Consider the following 23,668-nt stretch of genomic DNA (forward strand, 5'->3'; position numbering starts at 1 on the left):
AGAATTTGATTTATTATGGTCTATAATACAGATGCTGCAGTAAAAGGGGGAAAAACAACTCTAAATATGCGTTAATCTCACTTTTTTTTTTCTATCATTCATTTCTTCGCTCTAACGTCCAGTGAACCGAACACCAGACTCCGTTTACAAATCTGTGAGTTTAAGTTTTCTTGCGTATCCGCCGACAGTCTTAGCTGGTAGAAAATAACTGGAGGCCTGGAGCTCATCATCAGGAGCCACTCTTCAGTTCGGCATTGCTTGACTTAAAAAACAACTTTTGGTGATTCAGTAAAAACGTGCACAAGAGACTTTCATGCTAACGAACACCCACAGTCTGCCTCCGCCAAACTAACGTCTGCGGCTGTGCTAAAAGTTAACTAAAGTTTTCTTCACCTCAACGAAGCGCAGTTTGGGTAAATAACCGGAATGCCGAATTAACCGGCAGACAATACTGAGTAAAGAGAAGAATGTACCATTTATAAAAAGCTCCATAAAACTGTCACATTTTTGAATGGAGTTCCGAAGCAGCGGAAGATATCCGGACTGTCTGCCCGAGACCCAGCCCTGTCTGTGGCCGGCTGAGTGTGCGCGTTCCCCGGGGAGGGGAGCTCACCTGGTCCGCCACGTCCTCCGCCTGGCCCATCAGGTCTCCGTGTCCCATCTCTCCCTCCGCTGTTAAGGCACTTCAGGTCGGAGAAACGGGCTCTCAGCTCAGGATACAGGCCGGTGAGAAGAGTCCAGGTCCCGCTGTTCAGTGATGATGATGCTCAGCTGCTGCCTCCTCCGCCCCACAATCCTCTGCGCTGAGCCCGCACAGCGCCCCCTGCGGCCAAGACAGGGTGCGGCATGCCACGTGGACTGAAAACAGTACTATATTTAAAAAAAAGTTTAATTTAACCAAGTAAATAAAATATTACATGTTTCTACTCTGCAGGTGCGTTCAGGGTCATAAAATAATTTATTTATCCCTGAGGAGAAATTGTGCTGCAGTTGCTCACGTTGCCAATCAAGGCAATAAAAACAAAAATAGAAATAATTATAAAAAAACTGTCCCTGGTAAATAAATAAATACACAAAAGGAGTGTGGCAATGTGTGCAGTATTCAGCAGTTTGTGAATGATTATATTATACTACTACTAACAGTATTGAGTACTGATAAGGTTGAGAGCTGGATCTTTACAGTATTTACAGTATTCTTCTTCACACAGTATCTACACGTTTCCACGTGTTAACTGCACCTGATGGAGCGGTGGAACACTTCACTGAAGACTGATCAGCAGCTGTTGGTCAGACAGAACCAGCTTCCTGAAGACGACGGACGGCGGCAGGTGTTTCTGACCGCGCTCAGACTTTTTCATACACTGAACTACAGCTGCAGGCAAACCAAACACCCTGCAGAGATCATCCAAGTCAAACCACACACACGCGTTTGTACTCTTTTAATGGGAGTTTTAATTAGTTTCTGCGGCGGCAGAACAATAAAACATCACAGTGATGTCATCGTCGGTGCATCACCTGGATACACAGATGCATTGTGGGACACAGTCTGAGCGGTTCGGTCCTCGTCTTCAGGTCTCTGCTGAGGTCTGTGACTCTGAAACACAGAACAACACACACCGTTTCTCACCTGCAGAGTGTGTGTGTGTGTGTGTGAGTGTGTGTGCGAGTGAGTGTGTGTGTGTGTGTGTGAGTGAGTGAGTGTGTTACCAGCAGGTTGAGGTAGTGTGTGTGTGTGTGTGTGCACATGTGTGTGTGTGTGTTACCTGCAGGTTGAGGTAGTGTGTGCGTGTCCTGCAGTGTGTGTGTCGCGCTGTCGTCTCTCTGTAGAAGAACTTGTTACAGAGTCGACACACGAAGCCAGAAACAGGAACCACAAAGCCACTTCCTGTAGAGACAGAGACATTTTCCAGCCTTCATACTAACATACACACATATACATCTACAGTGGGTACGGAAAGTATTCAGACCCCTTTAAATTTTTCACTCTTTGTTTCATTGCAGCCATTTTCCAAAAATCAAAAAAGTTCATTTTATTTCTCAGTAATGTACACTCAGCACCCCATCTTGACAGAAAAAAACAGAAATGTAGAAATTTTTGCAAATTTATTAAAAAAGAAAAACTGAAAAGTATTCAGACCCTTTGCTCAGTATTTAGTAGAAGCACCCTTTTGATCTAATACAGCCATGAGTCGTTTTGGGAAAGATGCAACAAGTTTTTCACATCTGGATTTGGGTATCCTCTGCCATTCCTCCTTGCAGATCCTCTCCAGTTCTGTCAGGTTGGATGGTAAACGTTGGTGGACAGCCATTTTCAGGTCTCTCCAGAGATGCTCAGCTGGGTTTAAGTCAGGGCTCTGGCTGGGCCATTCAAGAACAGCCACGGAGCTGTTGTGAAGCCACTCCTTCGTTATTTTAGCTGTGCTTAGGGTCATTGTCTTGTTGGAAGGTAAACCTTCGGCCCAGTCTGAGGTCCAGAGCACTCTGGAAAAGGTTTTCGTCCAGGATATCCCTGTACTTGGCCGCATTCATCTTTCCCTCGATTGCAACCGGTCGTCCTGTCCCTGCAGCTGAAAAACACCCCCACAGCATGATGCTGCCACCACCATGCTTCACTGTTGAGACTGTATTGGACAGGTGATGAGCAGTGCCTGGTTTTCTCCACACATACCGCTTAGAATTAAGGCCAAAAAGTTCTATCTTGGTCTCATCAGACCAGAGGATCTTATTTATCACCATCTTGGAGTCCTTCAGGTGTTTTTTAGCAAACTCCATGCGGGCTTTCATGTGTCTTGCACTGAGGAGAGGCTTCCGTCGGGCCACTCTGCCATAAAGCCCCGACTGGTGGATTGCTGCAGTGATGGTTGACTTACTACAACTTTCTCCCATCTCCCGACTGCATCTCTGGAGCTCAGCCACAGTGACCTTTGGGTTCTTCTTTACCTCTCTCACCAAGGCTCTTCTCCCCCGATAGCTCAGTTTGGCCGGACGGCCAGCTCTAGGAAGGGTTCTGGTCGTCCCAAACGTCTTCCATTTGAGGATTATGGAGGCCACTGTGCTCTTAGGAACCTTAAGTGCAGCAGAAATTTTTTTGTAACCTTGGCCAGATCTGTGCCTTGCCACAATTCTGTCTCTGAGCTCTTCAGGCAGTTCCTTTGACCTCATGATTCTCATTTGCTCTGACATGCACTGTGAGCTGTAAGGTCTTATATAGACAGGTGTGTGGCTTTCCTAATCAAGTCCAATCAGTATAATCAAACACAGCTGGACTCAAATGAAGGTGTAGAACCATCTCAAGGATGATCAGAAGAAATAGACAGCACCTGAGTTAAATATGAGTGTCACGGCAAAGGGTCTGAATACTTATGACCATGTGATATTTCAGTTTTTCTTTTTTAATAAATTTGCAAAAATTTCTACATTTCTGTTTTTTCTGTCAAGATGGGGTGCTGAGTGTACATTACTGAGAAATAAAATGAACTTTTTTGATTTTTGGAAAATGGCTGCAATGAAACAAAGAGTGAAAAATTTAAAGAAGTCTGAATACTTTCCGTACCCACTGTGTATATATATATATATATATATATGCCTTCATACTAATATATATATATATATATATATATATATATATATATATATATATATGCCTTCATACTAATATATATATATATATATATATATATATATATGCCTTCATACTAATTACAGCATCTGAACCTTTTCCAAGTCTTCATAGCTCTCTCTAAAGATTTCAGAACACATCACAACACTTTCTCACATTTCTTTGACTTCTTCATGTCCATGAGATAAAAACTACATCCAAACCATAAAATGTTCTACATTTATCAGAGCAGTTTGACGTTTATTCAACTTTAAAATCTTATTCACGTTCTTTAGAACATTTCCGATGGTTGAATTAAAGCCAGCAATTCAGTTTAGCGCAAGCCCTTCAGCCGACAGCATTCACACCGCAATTTCTTCAGGAATTGCTTTTCTAGTTTCATACTTTGTTTCCATCACAGGTTCGAGCAGTGTGCTCTATTGTCTTTCCTTTTAATGTTTGAAATAACTGTTCTATAAAAGTATTGCAAACTTGGATCAGATCGCTCCTCGTCCTGATCTGGGGTCTCGTTTATATAACTGTGTGTAGAAACCTCACTAAAAGTTTACGTGAGCCCAAAAAATATTCAGACTTATAAAACCGAGCGTGCGCACAGCTGTAAGCAGGTTCCCTTTTTAAATCACAATCAACTTGAAATGTGGCGCATGTGAGGGAGCTCAGTGTCCGAGCCTCCAAACACCCACAGCTGCCTGTAGACGCTCAGTGAAGCTCATTAATATTCATACGTCCTGACTGCAGGAAGAAAAGGAGGCAGACTGACACAAAATGTTTGACACTGACGTTCCTTTTGGACGCACATTCTCCCGTCAAGTTTGTTTTTTATAGATCCCAACCTTTGCTTGGGAAGTGGCGTCCGCACGTTTCCAGCCCTGTTTTGTACGTACGCATAGCTTTTAGCAGGTGTGCTAAAAGACGCAGCTGGAGCTGATCGGCGGCAATCAGTGGGGCGGATGAGCTGAGCCAGCGGAGTGCTCTCGGTACGTATTAACTGCTTTAGTGGTGTTGGTGTCTGTGTCGACCTTTGCACCCGTTCCCTCACAAATACAAGATATAGAGCCATCTGCACTGTGGAGACCACGCAAAACATACCGTAGGTGGTGTCGGGGTCATATCCCTCCTCGTGTGCTTCCTGTAACACACACACACACACAAAGCATCATTTTAACACTCACATGTTCCACTGAAATAAATATTTTTTTGTTGAGGATCAAGTCGCTTTGGTCTCCCTGTTCTTGAGACTAGCCATGTTTCAAATTATTGTCAGGTGAATCTTTAAAGAGGTGATATTCTGCTTTTTGTCTTTTCCCCTCTCCTTTATTGAGTTTAGACCTTTTTGTGCTGTAACAGGTTTGCAAAGTGAAAAAGCCCAAAGTGAGTTCCCATCTCTCACAGAAAACTCTGCTCTGAACTGAAAACAGCTCGTTTGTAGTCCAGCCGCTTCCCTGTGACATCACAGGGATGAAAGCTAAACACGCCTCATGTAACGCTGGCCGAGCGGCGACTCCGACACGCCCTCAGAAACAGCGAGCTGCAGCACACAGCTCTCCTCTCCCTTCCAAACACTAGCTACCCTCCAGGCAGTCAGTGGACAGAAAGTTGTTCCTGTGATGTAGAGACAGAGCTCAGTTAAAACTTTATGGATACAGATTAATAACTCACCGCTCTGAAACTCTCGCTCCAGTCCGTACGGCTGAACCCGAGCCGTTTACCGGCTTCTCGCTGACCCGCCCTTCTCTGCTTCTGATTGGCTAGTAGTCCTTAATTAGGAACTGAGCATGTGCAACTCCCAACAAAGATCATTTAGAGACAAGATGTATCACTCCATAGCTAAAACGAAGCCTTCAACACAGGCTGAAAAGAGGAGCTGCAGCAATGTGCAGTATGACAAACATATAACCATGGAAACCTGTTCTGGTACAAAGTCTAAATAAGATGAGGAACCTGAACATGTTCAGGAGAGACCAAAAAGGTGAGTGCCAAGTTGCTTCCGTAGCAGCCGAGCTGGTAGACTTACAGTTTTATTTCAGTGCATTTCTTTGTTTGCGGTCTGAAAGTCCGAACCATCCAAAAAATGCTTTCACAATAGAAACAACCAAATTTCTGGGTCGTTGCCCACCTTTAATTTTGGTTCGGATCAAACTGAAAAGTCCCAGAATTCAGACCAAACGAGGCAGGTGTGAAAGCCACAGTGACTGAAGGGTAAAAAATGAGCTCCAGGTCAAACTGAAACCTCCAGATCCTCCAGAAAATCTGTTCGTTGCTCAGCCTCCAGCCTCAGCAGTAGTTATTTATCAGGGGTGGAGGAAAAAAAGTCAATACAGCAAAGTATCGTGATATTGTATCGATACACGGACGCCAAGTATCGATCTTTTATTACATAAAATGAACATGAGAATTTTACTTTTTGGTACTATAATAATAAAATAAGTCTGCTAGAAAAAGAGTTTTCCTTTGGGGACAATTTGAAGTTGGAAAAAAAGGGATGAAATTGCAAAATATCACGATATGTTTACAGTATGGTCTCGTGGGGCCTCTGGTGATTCCCACGCCTATTATTAATGAAACCCTGAACATTTGGTTTTACCTCCATATCCCGATATAGAACATTTTTTGTAAATTTAAGGAAAAATCAACCAACAGTAAGTTCACGGTCCAGAGCAGCACAGCAGCTCCAGACAGAGATCCAACTCTCCAGCTAACTATAAAGTCAGCTGACTGTCGGTGGGCGGGTCGTTTAACGTTACCTGACACACACATCATGGCTGGAATATGTTCTTCTCTCTGAGATATGAGCTTCTGGTTTTTGCTTTCATAAACTTCCCTCTCCTCCATGTTTGTTTATTCTGAATGCAAAGTGTGGAAGAACAGAACGCGGTGAAGTTAGTCTTCAAATATCCAGCTTAAAACTAACTTCACCGCGGTGCAAAGCGCCGTCCCCTCGCAAAAATATTACCGTAAAGTGTGGATATTGGGACACAACAAAATAATGATTTTTCTATCGTCATATCGCACAGCCTTACCTCCGACACAGTCTCCTCTTCTTCATCAGCTACTTCCACCTCTTGTTCTTCATCCTCCTCCTCCTCCTCCTCCTCTCCCTTGAAGCAGCCGACAGCGTCCACAGTGATCAGCTCCTCCTCCTGAGCCTCCTCCAGGAGCACCTGGGAGGAGACAGACAGGGAGTCACATGACACGTGGATACAGCAGGAACTCTTACAGCCGCCGTACGGACTTCCTGCGCCCCGGCTCGGCGGCGTCCCCTGCTGACCTGCTGCTTGTGCTCCGCAGACTTCATGTGCTCCACAAACTTCCTGGGAGTCCTGAAGTGGCGTCTGCACACGGGACAGAAGGGACGACACAGCTGCTTACACACCTGGAGACAGAGGAGGAGGAGTCAAAGCCGGCCAATTAAAGACAGCCATGCTTGTGATGTCATCAGAGTTGTTTCCGACCTTATGTTTTTTTGTCCGTCGATGGACGATGACATCACCGCTGAAGTGAATCTGACAGGTGTCGCACCAGCGCCGCGTGTCAGGCCGACGCCCCCTGGAGGACAAAGGTGGAAGGTGTGAGTCCACTGTGTGTACCTGTCCTGCAGTGTGTGTGTGTGTGTGTGTGTGTGTGTGCCTGTCCTGCAGTGTGTGTGTGTGTGTGTGTGTGTACCTGTCCTGCAGTGTGTGTGTGTGTGTGTGTGTGTGTGTACCTGTCCTGCAGTGTGTGTGTGTGTGTGTTTGTACAGCTATCTTTGTGAGGACAAGCAAGGGTTTTTAACCTTTGGAGTGAGGACCATTTTGCAAAGTGAGGACATTTAGGCCGGTCCTCACTTTATTTTCACTGTAATGGCCTCCAGAGTCTGTTTATATGCTTCTCTCAAAGTTTCAGAGAGGTCCTCAAAAAGATGCCAAAATCGAAAATGTGTGTGGATTTTCGGTGTGTGTACGTACTCTGAATACACACACTTTTTGCTCTCTATCGCCCTCTATTGACATAACCGATTTATTGCACAGGAGCAACTTTAACTAGAGAAAGACATGTCTCATGGTTTTTTAGGTAAAATAAAATACATATTATGAAATTTCATTTTGTTTTATTTTACTATCCCTTAGTTTTTAAATATTTAACAAGGTTATAATGTGTTTAACTCACTTATAACATTAAACTACTGTTTAATAGTAACATTAAACTGTAGAAGGATTTTCAGACTGCATGAGATCTATACAACGAAGGTTAAAATGAAGGGCAACTGGACTTGGTTGAAGCTTCAACCAAGTCTACCCTTCATTTTAACCTTCGTTGGATAACTATGACCTGGATGACTGAGAATCTTCATAGACATCTGCATGAGATCTACTTTAAATATAAAATGCTCAATTTTTAAATTCCAAATTGATTTCCTCTTTGTGTATTGCCCATTAGTGAGAAATGTCTGTTATAAAGACATCATCACTTTTTTGCTGTAAGATGTTTCTTCCAATGCAGCAGCTTGTTATATAAATTTCACTTTTTATTGTAAGCCAGTCAGATGTGTATTGAGTTGAAACACATTTGTGACATGTCCCTGCTGAGTTGTAAGTTGCAAAAAATCCTGGTGATTTTGATACCCTCAGAGGATAATATTTTTTTGCATATTTCTACTCCTAGTAAGTACTTATTTGTTATCAAAATGTAAGTAATTTGTGTTTTGAGTAAGATATATGTTATAGAATATCAATTGAATTAAAATATTGTTTCTTTTTAAATAAAAATATGAGTTTAAGCATGACACCTGTATCATCAATGCAGTAGCTGTATATTATGGTTCATTGCTGCAACACATCCTCATACCTAAATGACAAAATAGGTTTATTGTGAAGTGTCCCAAAATTACATACTGTATATGGCTGTTGGAAAGTCAAACGACACATTTGACTGTAACCCACAACAATACACATGCACATTTCCAGTATCAGCACAGAGAGGCTGCTGATTGGCCGGTGTCGTGCCAAGGTAGGTACCACAGATAGAAGGCGTTCCCCCGACAGTTGGAGCGCATGCATTCAGCTGTGAAGGAACTTCGAGTTCAACAAAGTAACTGATAAATATAACATGTAGATTGTTTATTTATCCTTTTAGTATTGTTGTTTTATCAAAAAGGTTTTGCAAAGCAAGCTAATGCTTGGCTTCCAGATTTACATTTACATTATGTTGAACTTTATATTTATCTTATAGCAAAATTTTTTGCAATAGTCTGACAATGATAAAACTGACCACGGATTTAATCACTTGCTCATCATCCATGTTACTGTTTGGAAGCTAGAACTAGACGCTAAAATGTGACACTGTAAAATCAAAATAACTGGAATCAGATTAACATCTGTGCATTATAGAGGGCGGATACGTTTTATGGCAGAATGCATGTCCAGCCTGGTAGGAACAGTACTGTAATCGCTTTGTGTGTATGAAAATTTATTTGCAATGCAATATTAAATGATTATGATACTAATCCCCTTCCCCTTTAAGGAGGGGGATTCTGAATAGTTTCCAATAATATCTAAAGGCTATCATTTGCAATGGAAACGTGGATTACAAGGACAAAATATTGTCTACAATGCTGCATTCATGTGTTTGCTGATCAACTAATTATTATTGTGATCTTGATTTTACAGTGTTGACTCCGTAGCTATTGGTAGGAGCATCTTCCTTAGAAAAGATTCATAAGGTCATAATGTGACTCATTGCCTTTACTGTACGCATACCGATCATGCTTACTGTCGCGCAAAGTATAGATAAACGTGGTCATTAGACATTTTTATTGTTTTTATTGTGGGCCTACAAAACCTCTGAGGCTCAGGCCTAACTGCAGGTTAATGCAGGCCTGCAAACAGTAACATGGATGACCAAGTGATCGACTCCATGGTCAGTTATAACATCGTCAGACTATACACTGAATTTATTTTTATACTTTTAAGTATTATTACTGTATTTTTAACTGTTTCCAACTGTATAAGCGGTGGACAGTATGTTACTGTAGATTTTCAATGCATTCTGGGAAAATATTACTCTAAATCTAAATACAGTAATATTAACAGACCGCGAAAACCACCACAAACCTCCATTTTGAAATGAAGGACTGTCATCGATTTGAGAATGTTTAGTTTGACACCAGATTTCAATTTTCCTTGCAGCTTTGACATTAGACTGTTCAGGACTGGACTGGATGCAATACGTTAGCGCTGATATTTTATGTGACATTTTACACAGACTCTTCAGTTGTAGCTCTGAATGTGGTGAGTGCAGTTCACTTGTATAAGACCAAATTTAACGTTACAAGAGGCTGTTGAGGGATTGCTGTGTCTGTCTGCTGACCCGGCAGCTGCTTCATAATTAATATCTGATAAGTGGTGAATCTTGAAACAAAAATTGCAGTAACATAACGTTAAGTTAATTGATGTTGCGGTTTTAAGATTGCAACCAGGCGTGCGCTCGTACACGTGCTCGCTTGAACTCATGAGCGAATAGAATCCAAAACACAAATCACTTTCATAGAGAGATCTCGCAATAAACACAGAAACACCTCACCTAACCTTATCCCCAACCAGGTTTTTACTAGTCTATATGGCCAGTTATAGCTTCTCCAAAGAAGTAAGTATTTTCAGAGAAATCCATTTATACATTGATTGCTGACTGCCTACAACATTGTTAGACTCTCAACTTTAAAACAGATCTATTTATATGTATTAATATATACACACCTTGAGAAAAACACCACCTACTTCAGAATCCTGATTGTGGATTTCAGCTCAGCGTTCAACACAATGTCCCCTAAGAAAATGATCAGCAAACTCAGCACTCTGGGTTTAAATACAACACTCTGCAACTGGATAGTGGACTTCTCACGAACGGGCCCCAGTCAGTTCGGATTGGCGGACTCACCTCCACAACTCTAGTGCTCAACACGGGAGCCCCCCAGGGCTGTGTGCTCAACCCCCTCCTGTTCACGCTGTACACCCACGACTGCATCCCCCGACATGGATGAGACTTCATATGGGGAGGAAATTCATAATCTTGTAGAGTGGTGCTCAGAGAACAACCTACCGCTCAACGTCAGCAAAACCAAGGAGCTGCTCATTGATTTTAGGAAGAAGGAGATAAAGACACACACTCCTGTCGGCATCAGTAGAGCTGAGGTGGAGCAGGTGAATAGTTTCAAGATCCTGGGAATCGGCATCACAGAGAACCTGACATGGTCGTCTCACATCTCCACGCTGGTGAAGAAAGCTAAGATACGACTGGATTTCTTGAGGAAATCAGACACTCAGAAGATCAACAGAAGATCATTGGTACCCATCTCCCGAGCATCAGTGATATCAGTGAGGTGAGGTGCCTGCAGAGCCCAAAGGATACTAAAGGACAGTTCCCACCTAGCCACAGCCTGTTCACCCTGCTGCCTTCTGGGAAGAGATATAGAAGTTTCTGCTGCTGCACCACCAGATTGCAGAGCAGCTTTCCCCCCCAAACTATCAGACTCTTAAACTCTAGTTCATCCTCAGCACTGCTCCAGTGATGATAGTTTATTTCTGTTAATTTATAATAATATAATAATTAATTGTTTCCTGTCTGCTATGTAGCAGAAGGGAGTTATAAAACTCAATTTCACTCTACAACTTGTTATATTGTGAAAATAAAACCTACCTACCTACCTAAATGTTTGCTTTACTGAGAGAAAAAATGTGGTTTCTTGTTTATACATTCTTGATTCAATAACACATAATGTTAGCCTACAGAAGGCAGAAGCCATATGTTAGCTTGCTTTGCAAAAACTTGTTGATAAAACAACAATACTGAAAGGATAGATTAAACAATCCACGTTATATTTTTCATCTACTTTGGTGAACTCGAAGCTCCGCTGTCACCACTGAATGCTTACACTCCCGCAGGCAGGAAATACTTCCTTTCAGTGGTAACTAACGTTAACTTTGCACAACATCTGTCAGCTACTGAACCCAGTAGGTTATAGACAGTACCTGGCACACAGGTAATACATGTGCTGAAACTAAACAACAGTGACACAATAAACAATATGTGCATATATTGGTGCATTGTTGGGCGGCACGGTGGGCCAGTGGATAGCACTGATCTCACCCCGGTTGCAGCACTGAAAAACAAATGTGAACTAATAAAGCTGACTCTGCGCGAATTAACCCAGCAGATGCGACACCGGCTTACACAGGGATAGTAATAAAGTCAGTCTTGCGCAGAGGTGGACGGCCCCGCCTCACTGTCGTGTCAAATGAGAGGATGAAGAGGGACTATCCTTCTAGGCACGAGAAGAGAAAGAAGCTCAGTGAGAGTGAAGTGCAGGAACAGCAGGCAGGTAAACTTGTGTTCGCTCCTCTCAGAGTCTGATGTCAGCAGGTAACAGTAACAGTAGCCTAATGTTCAGTTAATGTGTAGATGCTGTGAATTTCTGTCTGTCTGTCCTGCTAACCAGCTGAGAAGCGCAGCTCTTGTCTGTCGTGTCTTGGTTTCTTGCCAGACTGTGACAGAACAATGTTGAGTAAAAATACAACTATTTATTATGTTTGATAAACGCAGATGGGCCACAGTGTTTATAAACTGCAGCTCGGAAAAGATGACCGCATTGCACGTGGAAATGCGTTCATATTCACGGCCTAAAAAATTTTATTCACGCATTCCAGCAATAAACATCTGTGAACCAGTCCAGACAGGATGTGAGGGCACTCCTCATACATCATTTTAAAACAAGACAGTGAAGTTTATTTCCAACTCTGGACTAATGCAAGATGGGAAGCAGTGGATTTGCATTACATTGACAAGGGCTTTGCTTAAGTTTGTCAGTGGAGTAAATTTGGGATCATCAGCCAGTACAAGAACAGACTCCAGCCAGTCAGCCCAGCTGATCCACATCTGGCCTCAGTCAGTGCGAGCACAGACCCGGTCCGGACGTCTTTAGCGGGTCCCACAGACCCAGGTGAAACACAGGCAGCCTCAGACATTACCAGCGCAGCCAGAGATGAACAGCCAGCATCAGACCCTAACGGAACAGTTGCTGCTTCACCAAATGACCCGGCAGACTGGCCCCCGGTCTAACAGACTTCATGAGGACTGAGTTAGTGCCCAGAGGTCTGTTCAAATCAGCTCTGGACTTTTCTAGAAGAGGTTTCTATTCAGGCTAATTAAAGAGGGAGGACTGTAGTGAGAGCATTGTTGTGTCAGGTGTGACTGTGCAGCAGCTCTGTTTTTGTCTGTGGCCGAGTGCTAACGTAGCTGCTAGAGCTTTGCAATATAAACATGTGAAAACTGAAGCCAACCTCGCTCTGTGTGGGACTGTGAGTTGCACTTTATCAGAGGTGCAGACGTTAACATGTGGATTTTTGATGAGATTGTGAATTGAGAAGTGTTTCAGTTAGTTTTGACCTCCTTGTCCAACACAACCCGTGCACATGCCCAAAGTCCAAAATGAGGTCGGTCTGAAGGGGGAAACTACTACAAGAGCAGAACACAGGCTAATCCTCCCACAGTATAGGAAATATCCACTTGTACTCTTCCTTATTGTGATTCACTGTAACTTATAATGCTGTCTGGAGTGAATTTAAAAATAAATACTGTGTATAGATTTTGATGTGTAGTACTTTTGATTACTTAAGTATATTTTAAAACCAGGTACTTTTTTACTTTTACTTGAGTAACTTTTTTATGTAGTATCTGCATTTTTACTTAAGTAGGAAAATCGAGTACTTCTTCCACCACTGTATTTACAGCAATAAGCCAAAATATTACATTCAGGCATCATGCCCACAACATGGGACTTACATAAGTTTGCATTAAGTTAGTCAACTCTTATAATTTCACAGCACAAACGCCCACTTGCTCATCACTCTCTCAAGATAATTAATCAACATCCAACACTACGGAATAACGTTAATAAAAACACATGCTTACCTTTCTGTTAATTAAACATCTATATAGCCTCAGCATCCTCTCCCCTGCTTCTTGTTCTGGCAGCTCCGTGTCCATTTAAATAAAGCACTTTTAAATCATCTATTAACTTTCTCCTCCACCAGTATCTCTCCCTGATTTAAAGTTCTGTCCATCATCCTGTCCGGTCCTCACGCTGCTCACGTCTGCTTGCAGGTGCAGCTGCGCGTTAGCATCGCTGCTAACGTAACTTTAACCTTCACTAGCTTTGCTTTGCTCCGAATTTGATTGTTTTATGGCGATTTAATAAGTTAATAAGCTCATGTGCACAAAACGCCAAAGCTTCAATTGATTAACGTATCTCTCTCTCCCCCCCTCTCGCTCCCCCTCCCTCTCTCGGTCCACGTAAGTGGACTGGGCGCGTTCCATTTCTGTTTGGGCCGTCTGCCGTAAGATGGCTTGATTCCATTTCAAATTTCTGCCAGTCGGCCGTGAAATGAATCCAAAGGCCACTATTTCTGTTGAGAAAGGGTGTTTTACAGCCTGTGATTGTAAAATATGATGGTGCTCATTTAATTGTATATTTCTAACAATATCTGGCTGAGGATATTTACTTATAAAATCACTTTTGCTAAGAGAAGGGGTCATCAAACTGGACTTTTATTCCCTTATGTAATCCCTGCACTTGTCACATATACCATATATATATATATATATATATACATACATACATATATATCACATATCATCAGAATGGGCTTTTTATTGTGCATTCAGCCCCCACGTCACATTTCATTTCTTATCTTTATATATTTTCTACACATAATTTATTTGTCCATAGCAAATCCTATAATTAATTTGTAATGTCAATATTTCATTTCTGTTTTATTTCCCATTTAAAAATAATTTATTCTGTATCTCATTGTTATTACCTTTTATTTTTATTATTCTGTGTTATGCTTACTCTAGCTAACAGAACAGATTATAATTGTCATGCTGATATAAAATCTTAAAACCAAGAATAAATACATTTACAAACCCATCTTCAGGGTTGTGTAATAGTAGTCTATGCAGTATTGGATGACCTGTAAATAAGAATGAGTTGGTCTTTTTAGCCATAACCCAAGCACTTCAGGCCTTCTTTCAAGCCTCAGATTCGTGCATCTATCAGACCTGTTTTTTTGCTGAGCTATTGAGCTAGGCTAATGAATTCTGATCTGTGAAACCTAAATGTCTCTTAAGGAAAAATGTAATGAAGCCAAGATCTATCTAAAGCAAGTAATCCCAGGGTAAGAGAAGAACAGCAGAAATAAATCTAAAATTGAGAGTTGTCTGTAGAGACCAGCAAAAAAAAGAGTCAACTGTAAAGTAATAATTTGATCTGTGATCTTTTTTATGGTAACCAGACACAGCTTGGTGACAGCTTACATAGGGAGCTAGGAGAGGAGGGGAAAGTTTATTTTCAGGAACATGATTTGAAAAATTTGACCTAAATGATTTATGAATTTAGTTTTTCCAACACACAGACTACTTTGTGTTAATTCACCTCAGCTGTCTCCACACTGGCCCTGCTCACAATATTTACACATGTGGTTACAGCACTGTGACCTGAGAGGGAACATGAAAACACTTGGACAGATATTGCTACTGTGTTTAACAAATAAATGTTGTTTCTTGTAACCTCTTATTCATTAAAACACACACATACAATAGATGGTGAAAGCGTGCACAGCTTTAGTTGCCTCAGCAGCTACAGGGCAGGGATACAGTAGGCCCAGAGGGTGTGATGTTCAGGGAGCCACTGGAGTGAGCGGCAGCTCCACCTGTATTTGGACAGATCTAACTTTGGCAGCACTTTGGACAGCTGGTCACCAACCTGTTTGACTCCAAGGAGAATCCTCAGTGTCCTGTCTGGTGTTCCTGGCTATGCTACTGAATGGGACAAGATAGAAGACCTCAGCCTGTCAAATACTATGGTAGTCACTGAGCAGCCTCCACAGCCACATCACGCAGCTCGGTCACACGGACATGACCTCTCTCCTGGGCCCTCTTTGCTCTCCTAGTTCCTCAGTGGTACCTGTAGCTGGTCTTAGAGACTCTGTGCCTACACAATAACTCACCAAAGGAAAATTATGGCCTGCATACTAATGACTAATGACACTAAGGATTGCCTTCGTTCCTTAAAAATGGTTTTAGAGAGCAGGGAGAGTTTTACAACAATCATTTTTGGAGAAAATCTTTACTATGATCCAGGATCATGTCCTGTTTTACACAAGATATAAAAACATGTCAGTCACTGAAATGGCAGCTCAGGTACATTTATAATGGCACCCACCTCCACCCTCCCAACCAAAATGATTCACATTTGTTACTTTGTATTATTTGATTACATTGCAGGTGCTTGCACAGAGAAAAGCAAAATCCAAGAAGAGATATAGGTGTTTCTTTAATTTCTCCTCAATAGAAAATATTTACTTTTATACTAAGGTGAGACCAAAGGATTTTTTCTCCTACGTCTTAAATTCAACTCAGGAGAAACAACCACATATCATCTCATTTATATCTTCCTCAATCAAAACAAGAGATCTCTAACTGATCTTGAATAAGTCTAATTTAATTTAAGTACCCTGAACATTGCACCATATGAGACCAGAGAAAGAGCCAAAGAAACCTCACATATGATTCCTGTAAATGTTAAGTATTTTCATTTTAGGGGCTTTATACTTTTGCTCCCCTACATTTTTAAATCCTGTATTGTATTTATTGCTGTTTATCTGAACCCTATAAAGTTACTGAGATGAAGAAAAATAATTATTTGTCAATGAAAATATTGCACAACTTTGTTACAGCCAGCATAACTGGAACACCAACCACTGATGTTTGGAGATTAATTCATTAAGGACAGAATGCATGCATGAACTGAGGTACTACAATGTCATACAGAATGAGCACTTTTACTTTTGATACTTAAGTATATTCACTATGACTATGGAATACTTTTATACCTTTTTGAGGACTTGTGATAAATATCTATTTCTACTTTTCTTGAGTAAGGGACCATTGTACTATATTTAAAGTAACTATCAGCTGGATGGTGCACTGGAAAAGTTGTTGCACTTAAAACAGAAGGTACAGTATTCAAAATGTGCTCAGGGCATCCTTTTTTATCTCCTGAGGACAAAAAAGAGCCATTAATAAGACTGAGCAAAGCATCTCCCTCAAGTCTCTTCCTATGATGTCTTAGCCAGAACCTGGGCAAATGTGGAGGGAACACAGACAGTTCTCCTGACAGTGTTGAGGTCCCCCTTAAACCTCCGCTGCCCCATATACAAATACACACAAAGTGGCCTGTACAGTTCCACAGATTCAAGACTCTCTAAAACCACCATTTTTCTTTATACGTCTAAAATTGTATAGATTTTGTTACTAGCTGCATTTCAGATTTAGATGAATAAAATACAGTCAACAATTAAATTACGGTGTTTGCTTATGGTACTTTTATACTTTTAGTTAAGTAAAATTTTAAATATATGAAATTTTACTTCTAACAGTATGTAAAGCCTGGTGTTTCTACTGTCACTGATAAATGTGTTTCTTGCTTTATTTTAAACACTGTAGCCTGTAACACAGGCCTCTGTGTCAGAGCTGAGAAGTGGAGAATATTGTGGTGACTTTGCAGCCTCTCGGCTCAGGCTTAATTAATGGGCCATCAGCGGAGGGACACGCCCCCCTGCACCTGGAACTTGCCCCCCCCCCAACCTTTCAGCAGCGCAGCAGAGAGGAGCAGAAGAAAACAGAGCGTGGCCGGAGTTTGGAGAGATTTGTTAGCAGGAGTTTGGAGAGATTTGTTTGAAAAATTTAAAGACGAAGACTTCATCTTAACCGACGCAAGAGGCAATTTCAGAGCAGGTAAGATTTATAGATATTTCTGCTTCTTGTCAAATGATGTTAATGTGCAATATTATTTTGAATGGAAGAAAACAGCAAGCTCTAACTTTAATTGAGTGGCTCCAGAACCGCTCCAGTCAGATCTCCAGCACACAATTGATAGGTACATGGTTTAACATGATGGCAGAAGTGCATATTTAATGGATTTAGTGCAGATGCAACAGAATAGTGCTGTTAAATTGTAAATATTTTTTCTGTGTAAATAACAATACACTTATAGGCTACTGTGCATGAGGCCGTATTTGCTTTGCGACAAATCCCAGTCTGTTTTTTCTGCTGCCACAGCTGCTTTTAACTCCCCTGTTACTGTCAGTAACAATTCCACCTCGTGTTAGATCCATGCAGAACTATCTCTGGTGTGGTTTTTAGTCTGTAGTAGTACCTTCTTCTTTTAACAAATCTTCTACTAATGCGAAGTAGACAATGTGCTTCCTGTTTATACCGGCACGCGCATGCTCAGTGTAGGCTATGTGGACGGCCACTTCACGTATTCAGAGACAGAGATCCATTCTGTTATGCAGATAAAATGCTGCTGGGGACGGAGATCGTTTTTGGTTTAAATCTCCTTTTAAACAGAAACGTAGTAGTGCGGATGTGGCCCAAGACAGGTGAGCCAACATTACACCTGAGAGAGGACACTGAAGTAGATGTAACACAGTCTCTTTTTATTATTATTTTGATCCCAAAGCAGCTCTGTTCTCATGGCTTATTGTGTGAAAATTAAATATTTATCAGCTACTACTTGATTGATTTAGTACCCTTTCCTATTGCCTGTCTCACTCCCACCTCTGTGACTGTCTGTTTAGTTAGTGGAGGGAAAGCTTCTGACAGGGAGAGCTGAATAACAGTTGCCACCATAAAAAGAAGAAAACGTGATGTTTCCTGACAACAGTTTGTTTATAAAATTAGGTAAAATCTGCCCGCAGCCTGCAACGGATTTTCAAAAAGTAACACTTACTTTATAAAGTACACCTGTAAAGTCTTATACAATCCATTACAACAGTGCTGCCACAAAGTCTACTTTAATGATGCCTTTAATCAGTTTTCTTTTTTGACACAGTCATATAGGTGTTAAGTGAATTAAATTTTTTAGCACTGAGGTCATAGTTGGTGAAAATGTTGTACTGGACTACATCATATTCAGATGTGTTTAATATTCCGCCCTACTCATATATATAAACAGGGAGAGCAAAATCACCTTTCAGTGTAACAACACCTTGAACTATAGGCTTAGTAATAAACAGAACTGAATTTACACATTCCTGACAAAATGGTCAGAAACTGAACCTGTTGTACAGAATTGCAGTAGATTGTACAGGTGTCCTGAATAGTCGCTACTGAGTATAAAGCAGTATCTGGAAACAAAGCACAAATGGCACATTGTCTCACTGGAGACTTGAGACGTAACCTCGTATTTATGACAGGGTGTCCAATTCACTTAAAACATGTGTTTATTCTCTCTCTCTCACTGTGTAGAGAGATGTATTATATGATATGAAATGCAGCAGTACTGTATCACTTAATATTACTACTACACATTGTTATTTTTATATTTTGTTCAGAGTATAACATGACATCATTTTCATTATTCTCATTGGTGTTAGGTCCAGGAAGAGATCGCTATGAGTCAAACACAGGTATGTGCCTTTACAAACTCTTTACTCCATCCTGACACTGACTTCTTTCTTCACTGTAAAAGTAGTAGTAGTTGTGATTCAGCGTTAAAGCTGACATTTTTAAATGAAACAATATCAGCTGCAGACCGATAATATAAACAGGAATTTAGGGCTCGGGCAATTCGTCAACATAGTCGATCCAGTGTTGGCAGGATTCCCCCGGACAAGCTCCAGCTACAAGACCGTGCCTTCGACCATCTAAAGTTTGGAAGTATTTTAGACAGACAGTCTCTGTGATCTGAGAAAAGCTTCACTGCAGCACAACTGTCCACGAATACGTGAAGCAGCATGAACACGTGAGCGAAAGTATCCTGGAGCACTGACGGCAGCACCGCAAATCCTATTTACTTTCTGTCGCCACACGAGCATGGCACATCATCAGCACAAGGACACGTAGTATTTCTTAATCGCTTTCATGTTAAAAGTAATTTTTGCCCCGCTGCTGTCATTGTAGCATAACGTTACACCTCAAGACATCGAACGTTCGGCCGTTTCATATTTTCTGTTTTAATTAACGGCCACATATGAGCGAGAAAACAGCTGAAACTAACATTACAGACGATCTGTGACTGTCTGTACAGTCTGTGAATCCTTTCAATTGTTTTCTTTGCCCGACACTGATGCAGAAATACATTTGATTATCATACTGCAGTACTCAATATTGAAATTAATCCATGTCAAAACATTAAAAGTTTTAAGTAAAGTAGCCTAATAATTAATGTCTGTTATTGTTGTTATCACAACACATCAATGGCGTGGAAATTTGATTCATTTTAAGATTTGCTGCTATTCTTATTTTATATATATATATATATATATATATATATATACACACATTATTCTAATGTGCTTCATCAGGATGATTAAAATATAGATTTATTTATTAGGAATGTTTTTGATATTTATTTTGGATAAATTGGTATGTTAATCGAGTAATAGGCAACTTTTTTCCTTTTAGAATACAGAAAATTAGTCGTTAGATTAATTGGGTAATTGAAAAAATAATCGTTTGATTAATTGACTTGAAAAATAATCGTTACGTACAGCCCTAATCAGAAATTGAATATCTGCAGGCTTAGAAGTTGTGATTATTTTACAGTACTTAATCTTAACGCTGTTCCTGAACTTTAGCTGCCAGTAATCTTACTGCTAACATCAGGCGAGATGGATTTATATAGCCTGCAGTGGAAAAGCTACATTTTACAAGGGGTTGGGGTAAACAGCTGACTGAATGGGATATTGCTCAGCACTGGGGATGTAGCGATTGCTGGATTTCACTATTAACCGTGCTTTAAAACGTCACGGTTAATTAATCAGCGTTTCCCACACATAGGGTTTACTTGGGCGGGCCGTCCAGGTAGATTAACAGCTGCCCAAGTAAATTTGGCGACCCATTTTACAATTGTTTTAAAATAAGTAAGTAAAGGTAATACATAATAACTTAAATAATGTGGCAGGTTGTTGGGGAATTAAATATAATTGTGACACTTACAATCAATGCTGTCGCACTGAGATCGAGCTTTCAGTACAACATAAACAAACAAAGCAGGTGTAACCGACAGCACCGCTGCGCTATGAGGCCTATTTTCAATGGCTTGTGCCACGCCAAAGCTTGACGAGCTCGCACGCAAGCAGCAGTCAAATTAGCTGAACTTTTGCGCTGAACCCAGCTTCCACACAGTGCAAATCACTTCTTTTGTGAAAGGTTCTTTATGGAAGAACGTTGTCCTCTGCCGACCTTCAGTCACTGAACATTTAACATCCTGTTGCTTCCTCCTGTCTGTGCTGAGAAAATGTTGCAGGTGTAAAACACTAACAGAACATCAGGAGCTTATAAACTTCCAGAACTGTGGGCTACCAATTACCTGCATTTCAGTTATTAATAACGCTGCATGAGACATGTTCTCAATTTTCATCATTGAACATTCATCATCATTTTCACTAAAACTTATACATGTGGATGAGAGTTGATGACAACAGTTCAGTTTATTCCCCTCCCCAATAACAATTTCCCCTGGGAGATAAAGTTAATATCCTCTTATATTAATAATAATACTTAAATATTATAGTTTTATAATTGTTAATGTAATATTAAAAACCTACTTAAGTAATTACTAGTGTTGTTAAATTAATTAATGCATAATAATCATGATAATCTTGAAACCGTGATTATTCCTCTGACTATAATCGTACCAACAAAATCTGTAATCGTTGCATCCCTACTCAGCACAAGCCAGTCTCTCGTGTTTCAACAGTTTCATTTACCAGTCCTGACCAGCACGCACGCTGTCACCGTGTACACGGACTAAAACTTCTAGTGAAGTTATGGATGTTATATTATGACATGTTAGAACAGTTGCAACATTTTGGTACGTGTGCTTATTCACTTTCTCGCCAAGTGCTGGATGAGAAAAGTAAAGGACTGTCATGTCTATTCACTAAATATGGAGTTAGAGCCAGCAGCCAATTAGCTTTAGATAATATAGATTTATTTATATTTAGCATGCACACTAAAGTGATTTGATCTTCTCAATAAACCCTCAGAAAGAAAGACAATACATGTATTCCCCCAAAAAACTATTTCTTCAAGGTAAATTAACTTTTACGTTAATTGTCAGTATTAACATAATTTATTTGTATTATTCAACACTATACTACTAAAATGACTATGTAAAAAAGCCTTTGTCCTGAGCATGAACTCAAATCAGTCCCTGCTCGTTCTGTTCTCTCAGACAAAAGTTGATGGCAGATTTCTTTTTTAAATGAAAGTAGAGTCCCAGGCAGAGACTGCAACTTTTTGGCCAATCCTGAGAGCAAGATGTCAGTGGGACTGCAGTCAGTTTGTTGCTGTGCCTTGTCAACTTGCAAAGTTGTAGATACCATGCAGTTCTTGCTGCGACAGTCGTAATGTGGGTAAAACGTTGAGAGTGGATGACAAGTAAACGACCTACTGAAAATAAGTGGAGTCTGTTCAAAGATGTCAACAGTTTATTAGTCAAGATTCAATTCAGTTACATACTTGTCAGTTTGTGTACTTTGATTGTATTAATAAAGCAAATGGAAATAAGTGATTATTATATTGGTTTTAATGATTAGGTTGTTATGAATGTGGTCATTCATAAAGTAATTCTATGGAACAAAAATTTTTACCCACAAAGATACATTGGGAATTATTATTGTTATGTAATCATAGCACCCTAAATTGTGACAGATTTCCCAGCCCTATCATCAATAGGGATGCAACGATTACAGATTATTGTCAGAGAAATAATCACGGTTTCACGATTATGCATTAATTTTCACTAGTAATAACTTAAGTTGATTTTTAATATTAAATTACATTAACAATTGTGTTTCTATAATATGTAAGTATTATTACTATAAGAGGAATATTAACTTCATTTATTCCCCAGGGGAAACTGTTAATAAGAGGGAAATAAACTGAATTGTTGTCATCAACTCTCATCTAGACATCATTCATGCAGTGTTATTAATAACTGAAATGCAGGTAATTGGTAGCCTACAGTCCTGAAAGTCTAAAAGCTCCTGATGTTATGTAGTGTTTTACACCTGGCAACATTTTTTCAACACAGATGTAACGTTAAATGTTCAGTGACGGAAGGTATTGAAAGGACTATGTTCTTCCATAAAGAACCTTTCAGAAAAGAAGCGATTTGCGCTGGGTTCAGCACAAAAGTACTTCGACTGCGGCATGGCGTGCGGTGCGCGATCCTCTACACAGCAACAAAGTGCCCTAGCGCGGCGCAAGTCGCTGAAATAATGGGCCTCTTTCTGTGCGGTGGGTCTGAAAGGTTACATGCTGCTTTCTTTGTTTACGTTGTACTGAAAGCTCGACTCTCACCGCTACGGCATCGATTGTAAGTGACACGTTCAGGTTTAATTCCCTATACCAACTAAGGTGGGTCTCTGACATTGACAGCTTTGTGTTGGAGAGATTTGTGCAGCGCTGTTCATGAGAGACGGAGAGAGTGAGCGAGAGATGTTGCGCGAATATATACACTGTAGAAACAGTTACACCTTTAGAAGAGCAGTTGATATTCAGTCCTCGTATAATTATTAGTGTGCAATTATCTGATTAATCCTCTGTCAGTACCACAATTTCCACGGACGGTGTTTATACTGTATGTGCAGTCATTATTTAAAAAAGGCCTAAAAATTAGCCGAGTGTTATATAAAAAATCTAAACAACACTAACAAGTATGTGAAATATGTTTAACAAAAAGAAAATGAAGAAAGGAAAGAAAATGCTCGCAAAGGAGGTATTGGGTGTGTAATTGCTCTAGTTTTAGTATAGTGAAAATGGTGTAACTGATCCATACAGGCCAGTAACATTGGAAGGTCAAGACAAGTCATTTTAAAACTCCTTTTATTCACCGGCAGTCTTTGTACTCTGCAACTTAGGTTTTTATTAGAGCACAGAGTAATAATAAATGACTGTTGCTGTTTTTCACAGGTGAAAGTCTCACTTTCACCTCCACCCCACACA

General features: G+C 40.5%; 3 protein-coding genes across 3 annotated transcripts in view; all 3 read right to left on the reverse strand.

The window, feature by feature from the left end:
- surf4l (surfeit 4, like) overlaps positions 1–774 on the reverse strand; it is a 12,482-nt gene extending 11,708 nt beyond the window's left edge. Inside the window, exon 1 of the mRNA XM_038703365.1 lies at positions 614–774. Within this exon, the coding sequence (XP_038559293.1) occupies positions 614–661 (48 nt within the window). The 5' untranslated portion in view covers positions 662–774. The remainder of the gene's footprint in view (positions 1–613) is intronic.
- LOC119891504 (scavenger receptor cysteine-rich type 1 protein M160-like) overlaps positions 1–23,668 on the reverse strand; it is a 1,270,577-nt gene that overhangs the window by 800,705 nt on the left and 446,204 nt on the right. The gene's annotated exons all lie outside the window — the stretch shown is intronic.
- ciz1b (cdkn1a interacting zinc finger protein 1b) lies at positions 1,425–7,798 on the reverse strand. Its single transcript, XM_038703383.1, has 7 exons — positions 7,323–7,798; positions 7,072–7,165; positions 6,888–6,992; positions 6,640–6,780; positions 4,709–4,748; positions 1,764–1,885; positions 1,425–1,594 (listed from the first exon to the last, which is right to left on the reverse strand). Exons 3-7 carry the CDS (start codon positions 6,912–6,914, stop codon positions 1,487–1,489), a joined length of 438 nt encoding a protein of 145 aa, XP_038559311.1. The 5' UTR covers positions 6,915–6,992; positions 7,072–7,165; positions 7,323–7,798; the 3' UTR covers positions 1,425–1,486.

This window comes from Micropterus salmoides, unplaced genomic scaffold (assembly GCF_014851395.1).
Source record: "Micropterus salmoides isolate LMB-PRFRI ecotype aquatic unplaced genomic scaffold, ASM1485139v1 Ms_hic_scaffold_7, whole genome shotgun sequence".
NCBI lineage: Eukaryota > Metazoa > Chordata > Actinopteri > Centrarchiformes > Centrarchidae > Micropterus > Micropterus salmoides.

Coding starts and splice junctions, on each gene's coding strand:
- ciz1b (XM_038703383.1), bottom strand. CDS start 6,914: ATGAAGTCTGCGGAGCACAAGCAGCAG. Junction 6,781..6,887: donor CTGCGGAGCACAAGCAGCAG/GTCAGCAGGGGA, acceptor GTCTCCTCCCAG/GTGCTCCTGGAGGAGGCTCA. Junction 1,595..1,763: donor CACACTACCTCAACCTGCAG/GTAACACACACA, acceptor TCTGTGTTTCAG/AGTCACAGACCTCAGCAGAG.